We start from the raw sequence: 20,284 nt of genomic DNA, 5'->3' as shown, positions 1-20,284 counted from the left end.
ATCAAATAAAAAAGCATATACTATCGCCTCAACTGGATTACTCATTGACAGCGATGTTCCATGATGACTTCCCGTCATATGACAAGATCTTAATTGCGAGTCGAAATAACTGGACCCAGGGACGTCATAAGACTTCTTCAGGCCTTGAGCCCCTATGCAAAAGTAGACCCCACATGCGTTCCATTTATTTAATTAAATATAAGGTTTAATAAAAGCAATCCATAATAAAAGAAGTTTTATTAAAAAATTCGTTTTCTACATTTTAAATTCCCAAAATCATTAATTATCTTTTCAAAATCAATTGTTAATAATATTTCATTTCCAATACTTATCCCACTTAAATTATTCAAATGAAACTGAGTCATACGTTTTCTCAATTCATTTGTGACCAGCCTGAGTTTTGAAAATGAACGCCCACCACTCGCGTTTGTAATCATCATCGACAAGAAAAATTTCATTACTATTTTCAATATTTGGGAGCACTGTGAATAGTTTTTAATTATACTTGTATGTGTACAGTGTATTTATTTTTTCGTCATCAGTCATTAGATATGACTTGAAATGCTGATATTCCAAATTAAGTTCCTCTCCATGAACATTTTTATCACAAAATTTCGATATTTTCTTGCATGCTATTTTAATTTCGATCTCATAGTATGAATATTTCTCCGGCCCTTTTAGCATGCCTTCCTGGTGTAGTGGTCAGCACACTCGCTGCGTATTTCGAGGAGTCCGTGGTTCGATTCCCGACCCGGGCATTGGTTATTTTTCATGATTCCTGCTCAAAAAAAAAAAAAAAAAAAAAAAAAAAAAAAAAAAAAAAAACTAATGACTCTACAGAGGCGCCCAAACTATAAAAGGTGGTGGATGATGATTCTCCATCATGAGGATTTGGCGACTTGTTTTCCTAATCCCCAGTAGCCCTTTAAAATGGGGAGTGAATACGGTATTTCTTCCGCTTTCTCAGCATTCCTTCGTGGTGTAGTAATGAGCACATTAGGCGCGTATTCCCAGAAGTCCGTTGTTCAGTCCCAATGAGGGCATTGCTCATTTTCCATGACTCCGGCTTCAAAAAAATCCTAATTATTCTACAGTTCAAATTACAAGTATTTTTAGAAAGCCCCAAATAGCTCAAATGTTGTTCAGTGTTCTTGTCTTGCAACTTAAATAAGTTGTTTACACATTACAATAATGTGAAATGAAATTATTTTCTTAGAAGCTACCGTTGCAAACGCAAAATTTTTTATATTTTAAGTTAAAGTGAAGAATGCATACTATGCTTACTTCTCAAAACACATATTCATTAAATGGCAAGGGTGTGCATGAGCAGAATTTCTGAATGTAAAGCTTAGCACACCGTAGCTGTACAAAATGTACCAGGATAGGGGGGATAGAAAATCGATTACTCATGCAGAATCAAGTGCTTCTAGCTGTTGAAAATTGTTTCGTGTCTACCACGCAGTATTATCCAGATGTGGCAAAGATGCAGATTTTGTCAAAAGTTGAATTTTGCATTTAGTACAATAGTTAAAATCTCGAAAATATAATAATTTTTTTTTTACTGATACCCAAATATTTAGAATTAAGATGTTTGAACGGTGGGCACTTTAAAACGTTTTCGCTGTCACCTCTTCTTAGTCTAAAGTATAATTTTATGCAAATATTTCCTGAAAAATCATTGTTGCGTGCGTACGGGTTCGTAATAGATTGAATGAACATAGAACCGATGATAGCTTGATAAAATTTAGTTTTACCAAAAGAAACACTTTGGAGTTCTGGGAATTTCCACAAAAATACTCGTATACCTCTACTCAGTGTCACAGAGTACAATCAATATTTACACTTCAAGCTAATAAGAACATTCAATACATCGCAGTGCATAGCGCATCTAAAATGGCAAAGCTCCTACGGAGATATCTCTTCACTCCGAACTCAAGTTGCATGAAAAAACTAAGAAACTGGCGCTCTCTCCGGTCTTGGTCGCCGAGAAATCTCTGCTGCCTTCCATTTCTCGAAATTACTGGAAATCATATGTTAAAGTTACGTATAGGGGGCAGATAAGGTTACAGTTGCACATAAAGATGAATTACTATACCAATTATAGTTATACAAACACTAGACTAAAAAGTCGCCAAATGGTTATGAAGTTTGTCGACAGTTAGCGGTTTCTGCCAAATTTGGACACAACAATTAGTCGCCAAAACCATCGCCAGCTTGGCAATATCTCGCCAATTGAGCGAGATAGCCATTTACTCATTGTTAGATAGATTTACCCCTTGTAATCTTACTTTAAATTGCTTGGAAGAGCTTCGTCTCTTCCAAGCAATTTATTTTATATTATACAAAAATATTACAATTTTACATATAATTTCATTAAAATTATTTACAAATGTACAAAATTTGTAACAATATATTTATAAAAGAAAATATTTACGGTGAAGGATTTTCTCATCAGCTACATTTTGATCTGTAAAATTTGATTCGAAATTGCTTTCTAAAGTTACATTCTACAACAACGTATAATCTAAAATTTTATCTTTTGCCATATTTCTATATACTATCAGCAGCTTACTGTATAAAACATTTCTCCGTTTTTGCGTTCTTCACCCTGCAAACCGATCTATACATTCCCGAAGAAAGGGAAATATATATTATGTAACTAACTTAACTACACTCTTAATTAATGTTAAAAGAAATATTGTATGAAAAATAGAATTTTCTGCTAATGTTGTAAGTTAATATCACAGCAGAAAGTTAGGAAATTTTAAATTATTTAACTCTCCCATGCGCCCATGCTGAAAATATGATTTCGTTCAGGGAACCCGAATTCCTACGGGCTCTAGCCGAATTTTAAAGCATTGCCATAATTGGTGTCTATCATCATCTTAAGGTACCAGCAGCCAGATGAGCATGTTGACAGCGTTTATGTCAATGTCTTGTCTAATTGTACGATTAATGTTGCTCAAAATTAAATCAGCATTTTGGCGCTTCATGACATTGTCTTGGTGGAAAACAAACTGGTAGAAAAGTTACATGTAAAGGTAAAAAGTACTGTAGAGACATTAATCATTTTTGAAAAATAGGTGAAAACCCCATTACGTCGCGTGTTCAGATAGCTTCAGGCAGCTTCTGATGCATTTTTTTAATCAATATTTTTTAATTATGCACATAAAATGTGGGTTGTCATTTCTTTCTTACCTATCGATTAGCTATAAAAATGCACTTATTTTACAGAAATTGAATTTTTTTGGTCGTTTTCTTCTCCTACCAATACAGTTCACAGCTCCACATTTAAAGACCCCATACTGGATATGAACTCTTCGGTTATGTCGAATAATTCTCTCCAGTGTGGCTTAAACATGCATAGACAATTAAAAAGGCCTTGAAATTCCTCACTAAAGAGAATAATATATGTACTCAAAAAACAAAAACAAAAAAGAACCATATAAATCCTCTACTCCTGCTTAATCTTGCTTATCAAGACATCACAATTCTGCTTCTCTGAATGATTTTAAGTTCGCTTTACTTTTAGCTTTTAAAGAAATTATTTCATAACTGTTTTCAATCAATGGCGCAGATATCTTTTTTCCTCTCCCAACTGGAACTTTCCCTAATTTTGTGCCCATTGTTACCGCTTGCGCCCATAGGTCTCCATATTTACTTTTGTAGCTGAAAAAAGTTCTTTTTAATCTTCAAAACTAGTTCTGCAAATTTATGCTTCTTCTTATTGCTTGTTGTAACTTTAACATTTGTTCTATGGCAGTTTATTTTGTTAGCAATGTTGAGGGGTATTAACTCCTGATCTTTATCTGTGTGAACAGTGTTTTATAAAATGTTGTGGCTTACAAGGTATTGTTTCAATATTATCCATTTTTATCATAAATTTTCTATTCTAATTTTGCTTGTATGCTGGTGCTATATATTCCTTTAATACTGGTAAGTTTTACAGTAAGTGTTGTTATTTGCTGTATTTTGAAATTCTAATTTGGCGTATTGCTGATGCCTATGCATTTTTTTCTTTAAAGGACAAATGTTTCCTTCCGGGCCGATTGGCCCTTTGACTTACATTTGGTCCTTGGTGTGCTAGATTTTAGCATTGTAGGCTTTAATTTTTCCTAGTCAGTCAATTTAACTAGAAATAACTGATAATTTCTGCACATAAAAGTAATGTGGTTTTAAACTGTGCGAAAGAGATTAAAGGAAATTAAAAATTTATATTATATTAGATCATATTTAGTGCATTAAGAATCAGTTACACAATATTCTACAAATTAGTTTTAAGTTTTGAATGGGAAAATGCGGTAACACGAGTTCATGTTTTCTTTGTGCAACACAAATTCAGCATTCGATTCTTATACAGCTTCATACTACACTCTTAATTACTACACTCTGGAAAGTCTCTTCATACTACACTCTGGAAAGAAATTTCAAAACAGCTTCTGTAAATTCATGAGGACAATCCATATGTACGCTATGGGCTGCATTTTCGATTGCGACAAATTCAGCATTTGGAAAAAATTGCTTTATGTAAGGTTCATCGGCTCCCCTGAAAAAGGAAAAAAAAATATTTGTAAATGTTATCTGGCAAAGAAACGTATTTTTTAAATTATCACTTCATTCTCGAGAATATCTTAATAAAGTTAATAAATGATATTACTTCTATTAAAAATAGATTTTAAAAAATCTAATGTGGACAGCCCACATGAACCACCAGCCTATTCCATGTTTTAAATAACAACGAGCTTTACGTAGAAAATCCGGTGATCCTTTACTTAGAGTTCGTCGTTATTTAAGACATGGAATTGGTTGATAATTTGTAAATAAAATGTAATATGTTTACAAACCTTATGGTTAAATCTTAATTATAAATACTACTCGTTTTTACTATTCTTTTCTCGCATACAATGAAAACTGGTAACTATACGTGTTCATATACACAAGCTTCCATTTGATAACATCACATCGACCGTAGTATGTCTTCTAGTTATATTGTGCTTCGGATTCCCAAATCAGTGTGTGCTATGTCCTGTACAACACTATAGTCTACTAGATCACTACACACATCATTATGCTGGAAGAGAACTAATCTGCTTTATGAATTAAATCACTCGTCATCTTCACAATATAACAGATTTTAAATTCAACAAAAACAGGTTACAAAAATCATGCTCTGCAAGCCAGCGAACGAGACTACGCTATTAATGAGTTATAAATACTGTTACAGTTTCAAGGTATATCCAATATAGTTGAATAAACAGCTGGAAAGTAAATAATAGCTGAAAAAGTCCAATTTGGAGGAAACCGCCATAATCCCCCCATACGGTAAGTAAACGAGGATTAGCTCTGACTAAAGCTGGTACTGCGCTTCATGATTCCCTGAGCTAGTGGTCGGGTGCTGGTGAATTGTCGCTAGGAATAACTGGTGCTATCTCTGAACTCTCACAAGAAATAACTGAAATTGTTGGTGGTACGCCATACTGAATAGTGAAGATTAGCTTCAAGCCGACAATTCTAATAACGCATTCCTTTGCATTTATCAGAATGATGACATGTTTCTGCAAGACGCACATATGTTTCAAGAACTAACAGGATTTTGCAAGCGTAATCTTTTTCCCCACAATAATGTTCTGCTTTCTGGGTTTTACAGAGGCTATTCTCCCATTTTTAAATAGAAGAGAAATACCTCCACGAGATCTCCGAAACCATACATCCGATTGACTTGAAATTTTGCATAGTTACTCATTTCACGACGCGGACGCGCACTAAGATCGGATTTTACGTAAATCCTGTCCATAATGGATTTTTTTTATACAGCAGAAGTTTCTAATACATTGGGTTTTCAAATCCAAGTTCAGAATTTTCTTTTATTGTTGCCAAAACTAGATATGAAATAAAGTATTGCCAATGAAGGCATTTTCCTTTAAAATTATTAAATTGGTAAATAACTTGCATATATCCAATGAATACAAACTGCATTTAAATTATAAGGTTAATAATATCATAAGTTTCACGAAAATAAATGTCATTATTTAGAAAAATAATTTATTGTGATGAAAAATAAAAATGTTGTTGCTATTTATAAAAATTGCCATGCATAAAAATCAAGGACAAATAATTATAATTAATTAAAAAATTTTATAACAGAGATAATAAAATTAATTTTCACGAGATTTATGATAACAGTTAAATACATATAAACCTTAGTTTTGTATTGGCAATTTTTCGTGGTGTAGGCCTACTGGGGATCCCGCCACGTTAAATAATGGGGACGCATTCCCGATACACAGTATCTCATGGCTGATGTGGAAATCTGTGTATGACAGCTTCACTGACTGGCACTATATTTCCTGGCTTTAAATTTAAAAAAATTTACATTAATTATCAATTTGAAATTAGACATTTCGTCCATATAAGAAATCTAAGTTCACATTCAAATACTAGATAGTGTGCCCAGCAAGCGGGCGGGTATCAGTTTCGTGTACTTATTGGTCAAATCACGATGAAGCTTTAGTCAACACTTCACGCGGCATACACTAATTCAAATGTCTCAATACAGATGCTTATGGAATATCATTCAACGCTTAGTTACATTTAAAAGTTATTTTTTCCTTCTCGTAAAATTTTGAAATAATGACTCACGATTTTTGAGATCTCATTAATTCAACTAAAAATTATTGTTTAAATCGTTTGCTAATTTATAACTGAAAAGAAATGATTAATTTGAATTCCGATTATTTAACAGAAAACTTCAAGCAATGTTTATGGAAATTAAGTTTAACTGAATGAAAAACAGTAGATGCAGTTCAGTACATATAGTAAGTAAACTAATATTTTAATAAGAGTTATTCATATGAGCTTTTATATAAAAGAATTTCATAACAGTTAACTAATTGTTTTAATAATTTACTGGATAATTGGTGAAATAAAAAATAATTGAGCATACACATACCTTAATATCAACTCGAGGAACCAATTTATATCAGGTTTAGACTCTGTTAATTGCTTCGAATGTAGCATAAAATAAAAGGCTTATGGTCCTCATATATTATTTTATTATGAAATAATACAACAACTTAAATAAAAATCATTAATCCTTTATTGTATCGAGTAAGGGAAAAAAATTTCACATAAAAAAAGTCAGACCATACTTGCTTCAAAAATATCGAAACCAGTTTGTTTCTATACTCAAATAATAAAATATTTATTTATTCCTATAACACTTCTTATTATATACTTTAGATACTTCGTTAAAATGATGCAGTTCTACTGCCAATATAAAAATCTTTGTTGTATATTAGTACTTCGATATATAACACTATTTACTACTTAAGCATTAATACCCCAAATGCAAATTGTCTGTAACTGTGATAATTAGGCAGAATATAACTCTCTTTTTTCTGTTTTTTCCTCACGAATGTGCATTTCAAAGCAAAAACATTTAAATAAAAAGATTTTGCATGAGTAAGTTTTTTATTTACTGGTATAAACGTCTAGTTTTCTGAAAAGTCATAACGCATTTTTTGTATGTTCTACAAAAGCCATACCATTTCCATTTATAAAAGAAACATTAACAGTCAATAGTATATTGCCCACTCTGTTTGATAAATTTTTACTTTATTTTAATGAGCTTCGTAATTCCTCATTCACAAACGAACCTAGCTCTATGAGAGAAAAGCTGAACAAGGTGCTGATTTGCGGCCTCATCTGAATTGAATATTAAACCATGAAAAAAATTTTGAAGACAACGAAACAAGTGAAAATTTGAGGCCACAAGATCAGGCAAGTATGATACACGTGCCAATACTTTTCTCTACACTCCAATAACTTTTGTCAGGTGATCAAATATGTGTATGGTTTCTCTTTATTCGAATGGAATGCAGTTCCTATACGATTAATGAGCTCTGGAAGTTTATGGAACATAGATTCGTTGAAACTGTCATGTTGGCGACAGCATTCGAAATAATTTGTAGACTCGTTGGTAGGAGTTTGTAAATACGATCATAGACAAGTTTGATCACCTGATAAAAGTTACTGGAATTTGGATAAAAGTGTTGCCACGCCTATAATACCCGTCTGATCTTGCGCCCTCAATTTTTCACTTGTTTCCCTCGCTTCAAAATGTCTTTCGTGGTATAACATTCAATTTAGATGAGACTGTAAATCAGAACCTTGTTCAATGATAAAGCTAGGCTGTTTCGTGAACGAGGAAATACGAAGTTCATTCAAAGAAAGTAAAACGTTATTACAAAGCAGGCAATATACTATTGATTGCTCAATGTTCTTTATATAAATAAAGGACCTTTGAAGAAAATAGAAAGAATGCGTTGAGACTTTTTCAGACAATCTAAAATCATTTATGAAAATACAGATTTTCCTACTGTAAATATATAGTAGTATATTGTTTGTTCATGTTGTTTCTTTAAATTACCTAAGGAAATATTTCAAATTATTTATCCGCCTCAATTTTTGCTTACAAATTTTAAAAAAGTGTGCAGAAAATTATTTATTTGAGTAACAAATAAGAAACTATAATACTTTTTTAAAAATTGGAAGTGTTGTCTTTTTTACATAATTTATTAATGTAACTGCAAAATATTTATGAAATCTCTCTTTTATCTACATACATTTTTATTTCAATTCTCTTGTTCTGTAATTTAATTATTTATGATAACATCTTTAAATTTTCAAAGAGTCGAAGAAAACAAAAGTAAACTTTTTAATGTTTATAAATGGTTAGCGGTGGTTTTAAATTTGCTGTCTTTCGAACTGACTGAGTGAAAAAAGCACTTACACCTGGAAAGGAGAATCTTTTCCGTAAATGAAACAGGCTGGACCGTCATAAACTCCCGTTGGTTCAGACATTAAAGTCTCTGCATTCTTTACAGCGTTCTTTAAAACATTGATGTTGGCACTAAAGGTATACCGGCCGTCTGTGTTGCGTTTCAGGGAAAGAGCTCTATAATCATCGTTACTACGTCTTTTCATCAATTCTTTCTACAATAAAAAAAATGCATTATCTAATTGTAAATTGTGCAATTTATAATTTGGTTTTCGAAAATTTTAAATAACTATTTGCAAAATAAACGAATTACTCACAGCTTCCGCAGGCAAGTGATCGAGAATGTACTCAAAGATGAATTTCTTAGCACCATTTTCGTCTACATCTGTTGGCATTTGCTCAGCTGCTTCTTGTGCCAATGTTATAGACGTAGTTATTATGTCCGACATAGCTTTCGGTACTTTTCTCACTGACATATCTTCTACAATGATCATCTCGACTCTCTCTTTCTGAAATGAATGTTGCAAATATCAGAATAATAAAAATTGAAGATGAGTAAATAGAAATTCTGACAGAAATATGATTTACTTCATTTACTTCTCCTGTTTTTAAGAACTTTAAAAATCAGTATCATATAAATACTTCTAAAATTTCATATTTCATTATATTAAATTGCTACGGAAAATAACTGAAATAAATTTCAATGAAGCACGTAAACTGATTTAGGCTACCAACTAAGCATGTGTCGGTAAACCTCAGTTAATTAAAGATAAAATTTGTAATAATTGTCTAAGTTTTATACGACTGTTTAGAGTTTTATCTGTATTAACATTTATCTTACTATTTTGCGTGTACTGCTACTTTTATTTTAGTCATCTCCCAACAGAAAGAAAATTAATAATAATTTTTTTTAAAAAATGAGGGTTACATTTTCTTTGCCTCACTGAAGATGAAATCTATATGTCTTGAAGTAGAATGATATGTTTTCTTAAATGTCTCGCTTCAAAATAGGTTTTTAAATTTATAACTGTCCATTACAGTTGTTTGGCTTTTGATAATTTTTATTGCAGCTATAATATGATGTGGTTGGCCTACCAGCGGCCGAGTGGTAAAATCCGCTGAATACTAGTAGTTCAGCTCGGGGTTCGAGGTCCGATGAACGGGCTGGCTGCATGGGCAGTTTCGTTGTTTTCCTCATGTGTAACGTGGATACGAGCCAGTGTGCATACAAACTCCACCAGGAGACAGCCCACTCTATACGTGCATATTTGGATGAGTTCCTTGAAACTAGGATTGACTGAAAAATGTCTGACACTGGATTCTCTTAAAAATATTCACAACTCTGTCTCCTTCTATCAAAGACCATATTACAGATGAGAGTTTAGTTTCTTGAATAGCATTAAATAGACATGTAATAAACAATCAGTATATTTCTTGTGCCTTTTGTTACTGCCTTATGGAAAGGCACTGAGATAATGCACGTCAAATCTTCCACGAAACAGACTATACTCTTCCCAAAATGTAAGTAAAGCAACTCGAAACACCAATTGGACTATTTTTCTGTATTTTATCTCCACTACGACTGTGGTACATGAAAATGTCAAATATGGAAATGAAACTTCATTTCCTAAAGTTGTTTGAATAACTGTGGGGAGAAATATTTTATGATTAGATTATTGTAAAATTTAATATGGCACAAAAACAATTAATGAAAGGTATTTTGTTACTGGGATAGCATTTCTGTAGATTTATTTGAATAACTTCTAGATTTTAGTGTCTTTCTAATAAAAATTTCAAATCAGATATTGGTTTTAAGTTTAAAACTTTTAAAATGAATCTTTAACCCTGAAACAAAGTTTATTTATCTTTGAAAAAAGTTTATGAAAATAGCCGAAATAACATCGTAAGTGGAAAATTGAAGTAATGAATGCACGTTAAGTTTTAGTGCCCCAAACTGTAATAATTTTTAAGCTATTATATTTTAATTTCTCTAATCGCTTCCAATTTTCTGATGTTTACTAGCAAGACATAAATAAGTATAAGTATTTTGAATAAACAAAATTGCTAAATTTAATAATAAACTCTGTTTAAGAGAAAACTGTAGAGAAACATTTTAAAAATCCTTTTTAAGAAAAGATATCCTTTTCAAATTCAAAGGTCTTCAGTATAATTAAAAATACACTGCAAATACCAGACGAAAATGGAACATAAACTCTTTCTCATAAATATAAAATGAAACTTTTGATTGACTTATCGATCATACTGTATTGATGGAATATAATTGACACAATCTAAGAACAATGTTTGAATTAGAGATACAAATTTCCTTAACAAAAGTTAGTCCCTAATAAAGTGCCTATGATGGAAAGATGACTAAGTATCATTGAATGCATAAAATTAAAGGGATTGTTCTTTAACAGTTTAACTGTGTTATATGTTAATTATTGATCCGTATGTGTTCTTACATACAATTATTCTGAATCTGAGGTATACTAACACCTTGAGGCAATTAAAATATTTATGAAAAACTGAAGCATTGGGTTAATTCAAGAAATTAACTTATAAGTATTTTAAGTTTTAATAACGTTTATTTTATTTTAAAACTTTCATGTACCCTCTTATTTTCCACTTCCGGCCAGACAAAACGCGGTTAGTTTTAGTATGCAAATTGAGCTTGCAAACTGATAAATATTTAAGTTGTGGCTTTTAGCCAATAAAGAGACTTCTGGCTACCTTTTTTCACGCGCGCTTTTCAGTCAGTTGCTGTCCACCTTTTAAGGCAAGAAATTCAGTTCTCTTGATATTGAAGACATATTGTAGTTTTCCGGCATTCTGCGTACTACATACGTAAAGATTAAAAGGCCAATTCTTGCGTTTATAATTTTTGTAAACATTTCAGTTTAGCTCTTACTTAATTTAGTTAGTTTGTAGTTCTTAATTTTTTACGTTCAGACCACAAGTGCTGATCTTTGTATCCCGAAGTGCGGGAGCAGCTGTAAACTATGAAGAACAAAAGGTAATTAAACCCTTCCCACTTGTGTTGTTTCTTCTACACTTTTAGGACATAGGTTTTCGTAAACTCCCTGTTCTTACTCAGGACTCTAACATGTTTGCCAAAATGATTAGAAGAAATAGTAGTCCTTATAAACTATGAAAAAACAATGACAGTGAAAGCTTACGACAATCATATACGACAACGATATACGTTACGACTGTATACGGTATATCATTGGACAATGATATAACAATATCGCGACAATGATACCTAACAATATCACGACAATGATACCTAACAATATCACTGTCATCTGTTTTCAAAGAAATATGTTTCAGATTTTCGAAAGGTTTAAAAAGTTGTTTCATTTAATTGTTAATGTTTGATAGATATGTCATATTTTAAAACTTTATCTTAAGGAAACTTTATTAGTTTGATGGTTTACTTTTCAAGCCATAACTTCGAGATAAACAATTTTAATGACTTGAAGACTTGTCAGATTTTAATGACTTGTCATATTTAGGGTTTTAATATTAATGTAGATTTTTCTTAAATATTTCACTTTTAAATCAAATATAGATAAAGATATTTTTAACTTTCCAAAAACAAAGAGATAATAACGTTTAACTACTATTTAATCTGATCTTCACGTTTTAATTGCCAGTTGTATGTATGCATTTTAATGATGACTTTAAAGGATATTTTTATGTGCTTTTTGGGGTTTAGAATTAAGATATACAAAGCTTAATGGAATGATTTAAAAATAAATTATAGACAAATTCTACATTCCAAATCCTATTCACAGAGTTAGTCAGTTTTGTTGCTTTAATTCTTGCATTCTTTTCAAGCGTTTCACATTCAAATCTGCTAATGCTTCTAATGCTGCTGTTTGTATTTAGGTACAGAATGTCTTGTTTTAAATGCCATGTCATTTGTAAAACTCCAGGATTTTCTAAAAAACATTTACCTTTCTAAGAGCTGTCCTTATGGCTGTTATTCCACCCATGCTGTGTCCGAGTAAAACAGCTTTATGAATGTTCATTGTGTCCATAAAATGCATTAAATCATAAGAATTTATATCGAAATCGAACTCATCCGACCATTCGCTGTCACCATGATTTCTCGCATCCAACAGGTATATCTGAAAACAAATGCATTTTTGGTTAGTACGTTTGGTTAAAACGTAATATGTTTATAATGCGTAATATGCTTACTATGCTTGTAATCAGCTTGATAATAAGTATAATCGTGGCTGTTTATATGCATGAGTTTAACATAAAGGATAATATAGCATTACGCAAAGCAACTGATGTATAAAATTAAACATTATTTAACAGCCTATTTTCAGCCATGAAATACGCAAATTATTTTGACTCTCAAAATTAAGCACACAGGGGAAAACATAGGTAAGAAAAATAATAATTATCCAGAAAGAAAAATAACAGTAGAAAGCGTCACATCGTACATGCTTGCTAAAAATACTGAAAATTTCAAGATAGATGATCTCATAAAATTGTTAATCTAAAATATGTTTACCAATTTCGTACCTAGCTGTGCCAAACCTACATTTTACTTTTTAAGGTGACCCTATAAAAGCTTAAAAGATCTTAATAACGAAAAAATTCTGTTTTCAGTCCTGAAACTTGTTTCATAGAACTTTCTAGTTTATATAGAGAAATTTTGTTATTGCAAATGGATAACTAAAATAGCTATAAAAGAATTAAAAACTGTAATAAGAAGAGACCTTGCAAGTGTAACGAAACGTGCATATTCTGAAAAATACGGACTTATTGACAATATACTGACAATCTAGTGTTACAGACTTATTATCTAGAATGAACTGAAATATAACTGAAAGTGAAATCTAGAAATATTCACAACAATAGATAGGGAAATAATTTTTCTCACCTTTCGTTTCGTTTCATTTGCAATTGTTCGGGAAATATCAAACCAGTAATCGGCGGAAGCTGTTAAACCATGTAAAAAGATAATTGGCGCTTTATATTCGGCACCACTTACAGGTTCCACAGTTTTATATGCCAGTCTTACGGGAGTATAGCTGTAAATAAATTGAACGCTTTTAATTTAATATAGCTGCAAAGTATCAAACTGTAAACGATGCTTTTAAAAGCATCGTAAAAGCATCGTAAGTAAAGTACAAACACCATCGATATTTTAAAAGTACCGGGTGGCCTAGAAGTCCGTTAACATTTGAAAAGTCAATAATTTACTGAATAATGTAAGTAGAGAGGTAAAAACCGACACCCATGTTTGAAATATCATGGGGTTTTATTGTAAGAAAAAAAAAGTGCTTAAAACGGTCAGTAGCATAACAATTGATTTTTAGCAAAGACTCTTTTATAACAAATGTTCAACCTGTCGGCCGTCATTCATCGACAGTACCTGTAGTCGAGAGAAAATGTTGTGAACAGCACTGTACAGCATACGTAGGTACGGTGAGAAATTGCTATTGGAGCATCCCTAATGAGATCGGACGATCGCGGTAGACTTGTGATTTCAAATAACCCCACAACCGATAATCACACGGATTGAGATCTGGCGACCTGAGAGGCCAAGCATGACTGAAGTGACGGCTCAGCACCAGATCGTCCCCAAACAATGTGGGCAAGAAGTCTTTCATACGTGTAGCAATGTGGGGTGGAGCTCCAATTTGCATAAAAGTCATTCCTTCTAACAGGTGTTTATCACCCAGACTAGGATGGTGTGATTCTGTAACATATCCGCGTACCGGAAAACCACGCATTTCCTCGAAGAAAATGAGTTCGATCGACCTAAAGCCGTAGGTGAGGATAGAAAAGTGATAATGTTATGAAGGGGCTGATTCCCTCTTTCACTCTAACTCATTTCATACACGATTCTCATTCGGCATCACTGACTTATTGCTTCCCAGCTCCATAGGTTGATCTTTTTTTTTTTTTGCATTTTTTTAATAAAATCCCATGTCATTTCAAGCGTTTGCATCAATTTTTACCACTTTACCTACATTATTCCGTGAATTATGGTATTTTCAAATGTTAACGGACTTTTGGATCACCCGGTATGTACACCTTATGGGATTTAAGATAAGAAGATTTCAAGTAATTTTATTTCAAATAAAGTATAAAACATGCTAATTTAAGTTACTTTATTACTAATAAAATACATTTTATTTACATATACTTGGTAAACTTGCTGAACTGCATAACGCAATCTGAAGATAGCATCATCTCATAAACTAAATGTTGTATGAAAGAAAATAGAAGCATAGTAATGATATATAAGTTCACCTTACATACAATAATCAAGTGCGTTAATTTAATTAAAAAAGCCAAAGCAGAAAAAAACCAGCGCAATTAATTCGTACCATTATAATTTTTACCATTATTTAAAATTCGCTTAAGTCTCACAAGAGAGGAAAAGAAGATAGTGGTGTTCTTGCATAAATAATATATTTTTAATATAATATCGCATATAGTATAATGTATATATTGTACATATTGCATATAATATATTGTACATATTGTACATAATACATTTTAATATAATATATATTTCTATATATAATGTATAAATACAATATTAGTCCCTTCTTACAACGTGCCCTATTGGTACAATTATAAGCACACCCGGCTAGGTACGTAGCTTAAACCTCCGCGAGGACACTGCATATTTTTCATATTTTCTGCTTTGGTAAACCTAATGACTCTGCACTTTATATCCAATGTTAGCATAAACTAATCAATGTATTACACATGAAAATATTTTTATTTTATAACAAAAACTGTTACGGTCAAAGCTTTTTTTAATCTTTTACACAGAGCTGTTTCCTCGCTCAGCAAGTAGTATCGTAGTCATTTTCATTCTTCCAGAACTTGATTGAATTTTATGATAAATTTATCGGACTGAAGCAATAAAATGAGAGAAAAAGCTTTTATAACATAACTTTCCAGTGAAAACCGGCCCTTATTTAAGATAACACTTTAAATAAATTACAAAATGAATTTTCGTTTGATATTTTTCTGTCAGTTCGAATGCTAATCTGTTTTGAAAACATACTCAGTTGTTTCAATGCTAGCTTTCAAGCTAACTCTCTAAGCTATTGAACTAATTAAACGAACCAAACTTAGAAAAAGAGACAGAATACACGTATTTTTTAACTTGTGAAAGCATTTAACTTAAGGCCTAAAGACACAAGATTTCAAAGTCAAAAATACGTTATGGAAGTAAATCAATATTTATAAAAATGCAAGTATTATGTTTGATAACACTTTTGCATTCATTGATGCTATATTTTGAATCCCTTGCCGAAATGCTTTATTGCAATGATGGTAAATAAACTATGGATAACTTACTTCGACATATTTTGAGCAGGAAAAGGAACCAGATACACACGGAAGCACTGGAAGCTGCAGAATATATTCAACAAAAACTGAGAAGCTAGAACAGGTTCTCGCTTATACAGACGCTGCTATCTACAATGAGTATACGTCACAGGAAGAGAAACAAATAAAAATCAAATAGAAAAGCATACACAATCGCCTCAACTGATTATTCACTCATAGCGATAAAAGTTAGCTATCACGGAACTCATTGATGCTTTTTTCCGCCTTCTGAATACTATTCTTTTCAAGAGATAGATTAAAGCTTTAAATTTAGAAAATTATGATTGAAATTAAAGGAAACTGGAAAATGATTTGAATGAAAGTAATACGTATAAGGACACAAACGGTGTTTTAAGTCGCGCGACGCCGAGGATGCAAACTACCGTAAGAAATTCCACTTTAAAAGGATAGTAGAATTTTGCTTCTTAATTTAAGGGAAAAAGTCAGAAGATTTATGGATTTGAAATAATCAGTGTTTCTTCTCGAGTTATTAAGGTTCTGAATTCTTTACATATAAAAATAAACATTATATGTTCCATACTTTCAATTAATAAAACTAAAAGAGGAAAAAGTGTGTGTGTGTGTGTGATGAGGACAAAGCCCCGAGGGCTATCTGCCTAAGGGGAGGGATGCCTTCGTGGAGGACTTTCTAAGGGAAACTGGCTCGTATACACGTTACATATAGGGAAAACCACGAAACCGCCCATGCAGCCAGCCCGTTCGCGGGATTCGAACCTCGGACCGAACTACCAGTGTTCAGCAGCTTTACCGCTCGGCCGCTGGTGGGCAAAAAAGTGGAAAAAAATTTAATTTTAAGAACTATACTGGAAAGATATTTTCGTTTAATCATGTTTTCAATCCTATTAGTCTCTTATTTCTAGCATAATATTACGTTGCTTCACAATTATTGACAAATTCTGACACAAAATGAACAGCAATACCAAAAGGAGAAATATCTTTTAATTAGAAAAGTATTTTCTCTTGTCGAGTTCAGAACACATCGAGTCTATGTAGCAAGTTCAGAATGTTTCAAGGGCAAAAATACCACAGTAACAAAAGCTGTCTAAAAATTACGAATGGCATGAATAACAGCATTTTTTCCCCGAACGGTGGGTACATTTTTTGTCTTTTTTCGAAATTCGTCACTCCTAAGGCCGGAAGTGGTGGCCGAAAGAAAGGAAGTGAATTTCCCGTTGGATGACCATATCTTAAAGCTAAGTTTTTGCAAAAGTAATTATCTTTCTTAATTACTTCTTAATAACGGAAACAACCTTTTCGACATATTTATTTATTTATTTATTTATTTTCATTTCGTCAATTTTGTGTCCTGACAAAATACAATGGATTGCTATTTGAGAAGAAATATGTGTTGTAAACAGAGCCGGATTTAGATTTGATAATGCCCTAAGATATTTGAAATATAGGGGCCTTTATAAGTAAGTTATACTATATTTTAATATCATATTTATACTATATTTTAATTTTTTGTGGCCCCCCAAGAAAGTGGGGGCCCTAAGCTATAGCTTGTGTAGCTTATACATAAATTCTACACTGGTTGCAAGCCTCGCTGTGAGGGATCAAGGGAAATATATGCATAGCTACGGCTTCAGTAATTCAATCGTTTTTGTATTACATAAGAGCAAGTGTCTCCACGTGGCTCTAACTTCAGATAAAAAAAATATCACATCAAATATTCTTTTCTATTATCTAGCTGTTCCATTATCAGCAGCTTATTTTTAATAGAAGATTTTACTAAAATCAACATTACTAGAATTACTAAAATTACTAAAATCAGATTGTAATAGTTTTTTAGTTTTGTAACATTTTATATTTTAAAATTTTTAAGTATTTTTAACTATATGCTCATAAAGTCTGTAAGGATTATGTTTATTTATCTAACAGTTAAACTTTGATTTAAAGTCCTTTCCTATAGCTTCTTAATTTCAACTTACAATTTCGGACCAGAACGTATTTTTAGAATCATGTTGTTAATGCAAATTTAAGGAGTAGTATTTAACCGCGAAGATTTAATTAGAGAGAACCAGTGATTCTGGCTAGCACGCGTGAGCCTTTTTAGGCTACTTTCTCTTAAGCTATTATTACGCTCAGCCGTACTTTAGACCCTCAATAGCTTCGCAGTAATTAGCGTTAAGGGGCCAACTTTGTTAGAAGTTTGATAGCTTCGGCTACATCGTTTTTAGTTAAGATTAGTTTAGTTCTTAGTCTCTTAAGTTCAAGCCCGAGTGTCGGTTTTATTGTACAACTCCAAGACGGAGTTCTGTTACACATTATTGGAATAATAAAGGGTTATTTCACCCTTCTCACTTGTTGATTTCTATATCACGAACTCAAGCGATTATTTGCTTAAAAGTTGTTAAGATTCTTCAAATTCAACTGTAATTTATAAGTACACAGTACAGAATCTTACAAGATATTAATTTTATCTTGCATTAAATTTTACGATGCATTTGTAAACACTTCGAGAGGTAAGACCGTTATCTGAAGTTTTCATACTGTATATTTTATTTATCTATGTATTTATCTTTAGTGACATTCAGGAAACTACCCCATATTAAAAAATGCTCTATAACTTGTGCGAATCATAATGAAGATGATGATTTTTCTTTTACTTTTATGTTTTGGTGGTGATTATCTGGTAAGAGATTTAGTATTTTGAAGAATATGAAAACTGGTGAATAAATCTCAAGTGTCCATATCCCTGTTTAACTTCAACAATGCATGTTTCTCCTTTATTGTTTTATCATATAAAAAGAGACAGTTTTCGATTTTATTTAAAACTTCCTCGTATTTTAAAAAAAGAAAAAATATATATACGAACCAAAAAATAAATAAATAAATAAAAAGAGCTCGCACTGAATAGATGAACGGTACATGTGCGAAAGTATCCATCCATCCAAGGACGCGTCAATTAAACATGATTGTTTAGGAAAGAATGAATACGCAAAATGTTGGGTGGGAGTAAAACCAGTTTGAACTGCAAAAATCTGTCTAATCTCGAAACGCATCCGAGGAGAATGCTCGTTTGACATGCAAGTGTTGACTTTTGGGATGATGCACTGACTGTGCGTTAGTGCTTATACGTTAGTGCATTATCCGGACTGTCACTAGATTACGCAGAGGAGTATATTATAAGCTGAGCTAATTTCATTTGATATTAATTTTCTAACCGCAAAGTTTGCTTTTGAGAAGAGTAATATTCACAAGAGAAAAGCTTCAGTGTGCTTCTTGAAAGAGTGTAATTCTTATCGCTATCAGTGGATAATTGATTGAGAAGAAGAGTATCGTATATGCTTTTTTTCTGCTCCGCTGACGTATTTATTGCAGATAGCAGCATATCTAGGGAAAAAAAAACTCTTGTTTAATATTTTCTAAATATTTGAAATTACTCTTCAGTTTGTAGCGCTTTAGTTGTACAATTGGTTCATTATTCTTGCTGAAAATATGTCGAGGTAAGTTTATATGGTTATTAGCATGATTATACTGCAACCCTTTAGCCGTTCACGAAACATAAAATCAGTTAATACGAAGGATGTTGTTAAATACAATATTTCCGTATTTTTACGTATACGTATAAATATTCCTCGCATAAAGTGTTTCTGACATGAAAATTTTATGTTTTCATAAATTATGTATGTGTGTGTGTGATTATGGCAAAGCCTCGAGGGCTATCTGCCTAAGGGGAGTGATGCCTTCGTGGAGGACTTTCTAAGTGAAACTGGCTCGTATACACGTTACGCATGGGGAAAACCACGAAAACGCCCATGCAGCCAGCGCGTTCGCGGGATTTGAACCTCGGACCGAAGTACCAGTGTTCAGCGACTTTACCGCTCGGCCGCTGGTGAGCCCTTTCATAAATTAAGAAAATGCTCCGTCTGCTCCGTCTCAATTGGGCTCTTTAGTCTCTGTTTTAAAATGAATCAATAATTTTCCGAGACCAATCATACCTTAATGCATTTAAATACATTAAAAACGAATTTTTTTTGTAATTAATTTGAATTATATATTGAGTATGATTCAGATGTTCGTATAAAATAGCCCAAGAAAGACGTCTGTTCTCAGTTTGTCGATTTAATTGAATAAATTCAGAAAAAAATTATAAACTTGCAA

General features: G+C 32.3%; 2 protein-coding genes across 2 annotated transcripts in view; one reads left to right on the top strand and one right to left on the bottom strand.

Annotated features, from left to right (window-relative positions):
• Nucleotides 1-4,211: 4,211 nt before the first annotated feature.
• On the bottom strand, nt 4,212-16,281 carry LOC118185776 (sn-1-specific diacylglycerol lipase ABHD11-like). The gene is made up of 6 exons (XM_035355683.2): nt 16,127-16,281; nt 13,683-13,833; nt 12,742-12,915; nt 9,097-9,288; nt 8,792-8,994; nt 4,212-4,546 (listed from the first exon to the last, which is right to left on the bottom strand). The coding sequence occupies exons 1-6, from the start codon at nt 16,132-16,134 to the stop codon at nt 4,408-4,410; spliced, it is 867 nt and encodes a 288-aa protein (XP_035211574.1). The 5' UTR covers nt 16,135-16,281; the 3' UTR covers nt 4,212-4,407.
• A 2,905-nt stretch (nt 16,282-19,186) lies between these two features.
• The window catches only part of LOC118185780 (sn-1-specific diacylglycerol lipase ABHD11-like), a 61,148-nt gene continuing 60,050 nt past the window's right edge, over nt 19,187-20,284 (top strand). Inside the window, exon 1 of the mRNA XM_085812359.1 lies at nt 19,187-19,626. Coding sequence (XP_085668485.1) covers nt 19,619-19,626 — 8 coding nt within the window. The 5' untranslated portion in view covers nt 19,187-19,618. The remainder of the gene's footprint in view (nt 19,627-20,284) is intronic.

The sequence above is a fragment of the Stegodyphus dumicola genome, chromosome 3 (genome assembly GCF_044657685.1).
Source record: "Stegodyphus dumicola isolate Sdum_Otavi_A_Nest chromosome 3, ASM4465768v1".
Lineage (NCBI taxonomy): Eukaryota > Metazoa > Arthropoda > Arachnida > Araneae > Eresidae > Stegodyphus > Stegodyphus dumicola.
The sequence above is the reverse complement of the archived record's forward strand: the minus strand, read 5'-3'. Positions and strand labels throughout refer to the sequence as shown.